The sequence below is a fragment of the Ostrinia furnacalis genome, unplaced genomic scaffold (genome assembly GCF_004193835.3).
Source record: "Ostrinia furnacalis isolate ACB-3 unplaced genomic scaffold, ASM419383v2 OfSCF4827, whole genome shotgun sequence".
Taxonomy (NCBI): Eukaryota; Metazoa; Arthropoda; class Insecta; order Lepidoptera; family Crambidae; genus Ostrinia; species Ostrinia furnacalis.
This window is the reverse complement of record NW_021135066.1, coordinates 219168-224282: the sequence shown is the minus strand read 5'-3', so window position 1 is coordinate 224282 and position 5115 is coordinate 219168. Positions and strand designations below refer to the sequence as shown.

The 5115-nt window shown below is 38.8% G+C and overlaps 1 protein-coding gene across 1 annotated transcript; it reads left to right on the top strand.

Annotated features, from left to right (window-relative positions):
• Positions 1–2505: 2505 nt before the first annotated feature.
• Positions 2506–3428, top strand: LOC114360056 (uncharacterized). The gene has a single exon (XM_028314611.1). It carries the CDS (start codon positions 2613–2615, stop codon positions 3411–3413), a length of 801 nt encoding a protein of 266 aa, XP_028170412.1. The 5' UTR covers positions 2506–2612; the 3' UTR covers positions 3414–3428.
• The last annotated feature ends 1687 nt before the right edge of the window (positions 3429–5115 follow it).

Genomic DNA, 5115 nt, shown 5'->3' with positions numbered 1-5115 from the left:
GAGGACGGGCGCGCGCGTGACACTCGACTAATATAATACCCGCCGGCGGGGCGCTTCGTTGTAGGTAATTATCGGATGTACCGCGCGGAGTGAGCCAGGCCTGGTTTGGGGTCATTGGACGAAATTCTACGTGCTCGGCGACCGGGCTTTAGTAGGTATATTGTATAATTACAGGGTGATTACGGAAAAGATAGAAGTAGAACATTCAAAGTAATGAAGTAAATAGTCGTACGAGGTAAAAGAAAAATATACAAAATGCTAATTCGTTAACTTTACTCGACTTTTCTCAGGTTATTTATACAAATAAGAAAACAACTGTGTTATGTATACTAAAATGAGACATATCATAAAATAAAAAGAGACAGAAGACTTTGTTGTGTTTTGTGTGTATTAAAAGTGCTAATAAATATTTATGCGACTATGAAAAGCCAAATAAAATCATAGTTACAATAACAGTACTTTAAAAAAAATCTAAAATGACACTAATAATACCTACTCGTATATTTTATACACACACATACTCTTCATTTACTTAATTAATAAAAAAAGAAAACAGAGTAATCCTGCAAGGATTTTTGGGTTCCTTACCCACAAAAACGTGATCCTAATAATAATGCTCACGCTATCTGTGCTCTGTATAGTGTATAGTCAACGAAATTATTTGTTCACCATAAATGCAATACTAAAGGTTCAGTCAAACCAACGCGATCACACCGCGATCCGCCGTGCAGCAATGGCGATCAGACTTAAATGCATTGATCGCCATCGCTGCACGCCAGCTGATCGCGTGTGATCGCGTTCGTTTGGCTGAACCTTAAATATTAGAGATTTTTCGCAGTAACCCTGCTCTAAACAACTGCACTGTGGCTTAATACTGCACTTGCAAAAATGAATTTTACATGACATTGTACTCGGCTGGTTGAAATGAACTACGAATGAGGCGTTATTTACTGAGGCAGCCTACTTTGTTCCGTCACCTTTGCACAAGTAACCTGAGATGGGAGCAAATTGGTGCAGAATATAAAGTACTGAGATGTGTACAATTTGGTGCAAAATAAGTGGGTTTTTTTAAGGGTGTCATCATTTCAGCCATAGGACGTCCACTGCTGAATATAGGCCTCCCCCATTGATTTCCATGTTGTCAAGGGTGTCAATGAGACACTGTGTATGTTCCGCTACCTAGGTGCCTCTACGTATTGTATATCTTTCAGAAGGCTAAACAGCGCATATTCAGAACCGTAATAATAGGTCGACAGTGGATCCATAGATTGTGTTTTTTGCTGTTTTAACAAAAAGTGGTAACTGTAAATTACAATTCTAGATCAAAGCTTTTATAGTTTGGCAATAGGCTGGTAACATTGAGATACATTATGGCATTCTTATAATGTATACCTACTTATATGAATAAATGTTTACTAAACCCCTTTACTGGACACAATCTCGTCTAAAAATGTAACTTAAGCACTCTTATCCAAAGTTACAGGCACTAATAGTAGGTAATGTATTCGTAGTTGTCTGTCAAATACACAACTACTATAGTACCTAGTACCTACATCTTCAATATTTTGTGTTGTCCGGATCCACGAATTTGATCTTACATAAGCTAGCCTTAGTGACAGCTATCTCATGGAAAAAACCAACGGCATTCATTTTTAGGATTCCGTAAGTACCCCGAAATGTCCGATACGAAAAATCCGATGTTTTGAATATGGAGACAACTACATAGTTTTGTAATGTCAATGTGTACCTATTATAATATCATTTAGTACCAAATAAATATTTTTTCTTTCTTTCTTTCTTTAGTCTCTCAGACTGGTCGAACAATAAAAATTCTGTAACTGTAGGATGGTTACAGTTTGCTAAAATTAAAAGTGAATAGGTATTTAATTTTTAGCGTTAAGAGTCGCATCTCAAACTAATTAGAAAATTATAAATAACTTGAAAAAATCGAACTGCCTCTCGAACCTCTCGTGGGTTCAATACCCGCAGGCAGTTCGATTTTTCCAAGTTATTTTTCGAAAGAATTGAATAGGTTTCTGAAATTCCTTTGGAGGAGTCAAAATTGATATGGGCACAAAAATCATAGAAGTAAAAGAGTGAGGGTACGGAACCATTAGCGAGCAAATCCGACTCGCACTTTGCCGATTTTTGTCTCACCAGCCATTGGGAAATGGCACAAAATCGAAGATTGAAATATTGCAGTCTTTCTGCCGAATGGCACTTTTTATGTGACGCGATATTGAACTCTGCGGACTAGACTGATAAAACAAGAACTTTTGTTCAATTCTAGACTTTCAGTCAATTGTACTCGACTATTTATATTGAAAACTGGATGCTTTGTGACTCCACTCATGTAGAAAGTCTATCCAATAGAAAATATTTTATTTCTGTATGTAACGGAAATATTACATGCAAAAATCTATGGCTGTTAATACATACTTTGTGCTATTCTAACGTCTACAGCCAAAAAGAAAGATAAAGCCTGTCAACGTCTGTCATCAACAATCATGACGTTACCAAAACGGAAAATGCCTACATAAAATCCAATTTATGAGTCCGCCAGACAATCCAATCATGCTCTACGGTGTTCCCTACCAGAAGTAGCCACCACCATGTCAAAATGCAATAAAGTGAAAAACCCTTGCAAAATTTGCCTAGGCGCAGTCACACAGAAAACTGGGTTGCAGTGTCACGGTGCTTGCGACAGCTGGGTCCACTACGGCTGCTTGAACTACACTCCTGGACGGATAAAGGACATCAAGGCTGGCATCATCAAGGTCACCTGCCCATGCCCCGACTGCAAGACTTCTATGCCCAAGGAATACCGTACGGACGAGCCCTTCAGTTGCACTAACATTGAATGCCCAGCGAATAAGCCACCTCAGTGCGGAAACCCTATCTGCCCGACGAACAAAGGTGAAAAGATGAATCAGACTTCAGGATACAAGGTCCCTAATCCTTGTCCATTAGGGAAATGCGGGACAAAGGATTGTAAACAGCATAGCACCCCAAATGTCCATAACAAACCAACGCCGCAAACGCCGTGTGCCCCTCAAAAGCAGGGTTGCCCTATGCCTGCTACGTCATCATCTGACGCGTGTATCGACTTCAACAGATGCCCGTCAGGGTGTTCCTCTGCTAATGTATCTGGAGATATGCGGCAAAACAACAACAGTAACATGGAGGCCATGCCATCTATGTACACCATGGAACAGATGTGTAACACCGTTGGACTTCTCTCTAAGCAAATCAATGAGCTGATGTCGAAGATGCAGCAGGCATCTCGAGCAGCAAGTGGGAAGGGCGGATGCTGCCCCCCGCCCAACTCTAAGGGCGGTTGCACCCAAACAGGCCCTAAGGCGTTATGCCCCAAACCTTGCTTCTGCCCTGATAACCCTGGATACAGAAAATAGTACAGTTAAGAGCAATTTGGTGCAACAATTATGTATTGTTTTGGACCATTCTCTGTAGTAATAAACTTGTAATTCAAATTGCTTACTATTTTATTTTAGCTTGATTTATTGGTAAGAAGTAAGACGTAGAGTTAACTTTTCGCATTAAATATGTAGTGCAGCCTCTCAAAATAAAGAAATATTCAAAAACAGCAATTTTGTCAAATTTAAAGTAGAGCTCGAAAACGAATGTTAAAATTCCCCTACAGCTTGTTTTTCCCAACAGACTATGTTATTTTGGGTCCATAAATTGCAGTCAGTATTCTGGTCATGATCAGAACGGTCGTTCTTTATTAACCCCTTAAAAATTGATAGATGTATGTCAGATATCGGCTGCCCATCTGGTCCATTGACCCCTCGGTGACGCGAGAGGTTTGGGAGAGGCACGTACACGTTTTATTGCTTGGAAACGTATACCCTCTGTCGGTTAAGTTAGACCGGGAGGTCATGACAGGATAGACGATATATTTTAATAATAAATTGTTGGATGTTTTACATTCATCTAGGCAGATACTTAGCTAAACTACAGTTCTTATAGATTTAAACCAAGTCAGGTGGCCGTTACAAATCAATAAAAATAAAAATAGAGATTTTTCTTTTTATTGCTTTTTAGCAGGAATAGCTGCAAAACAAATGCCTCTTAAAGTACCTATTTGTATAAATTTAGATTGAGTGTTTCAAATGTACTTTTAGAAGATTACTGTATAGGGACGTGTTCAATAATAACCTGTCAGATCCAAGATATATTGACCCTTTATTGCTCGTAACAGAACTTCAAAGGCTTTGCCTTAATACTAAAATATATTGTAGTTGACTGTAAGGCATACAAACTGAGTAGAGTCAAATCATCATCATCATCATTTCGGTCCACAGCTGAACATAGCCTCTCCCAATGATTTCCTTAATGACCGGTTGGTAGTGGCCTGCATCCAGCGCCTTGCTGCTACCTTTATGAGGTCGTCGGTCCATCATATAGTAGTAGTACCTATGTATGCTTAAAAAGATAGAGGTTTTTTTGTCACCACCGCCTGGACTACAACACAATTGCTACCGGACTCAACTTTACGGTCTGAAGTAGGTGATTGGAAGGTGTATCAAGCATTTTATTGGGGCTCAATCGGTGCTTAAGTACAATCGACATCACGTCAGACTCTACATCAAGGTTGTAAATTCAACTCTATTACAATTAGATAAGGTACCGCTGTGTTCACCTTAATATGGTCCGTTTGTAGGCGATATAACCGTAGTTTTAGGGCTATGTTCCCGAATAGATATGCCTTTTCGGGGCTATTTTATCGGTTTTATAGCTTAAACCAACGTGCTTGAAATGTAAGAATGCGTAGATGTCGTGGGTTCGAAGTTAACTTGCTTAATATGGTTAGTTTTATAGAAAGGAGCTAAGTAGTTAATCTCAAGCAAAGATTGAGGCATTTTCATTGGCATTTGATTGGTGAATTTCATTATTTAGACCAACCACAGGACAAAATCTACCTATGTATGTACATTTTGTAATACCATGTTTCTGAGCAAATAAATGAATTATTTATTTATTTATTTTATTTATGACTAAGATGGTATTGAGTTTTGATATTCACAAGTGGTGAAACTATTTTTTGAGGATAATTTAATACGAACGCAAAAACTACTTACTATAGGTACTGAT

Excerpts from the sequence above, each read along its gene's own strand:
- LOC114360056 (XM_028314611.1), top strand. The coding sequence starts at position 2,613 with ATGTCAAAATGCAATAAAGTGAAAAACCCTTGCAAAATTTGCCTAGGC.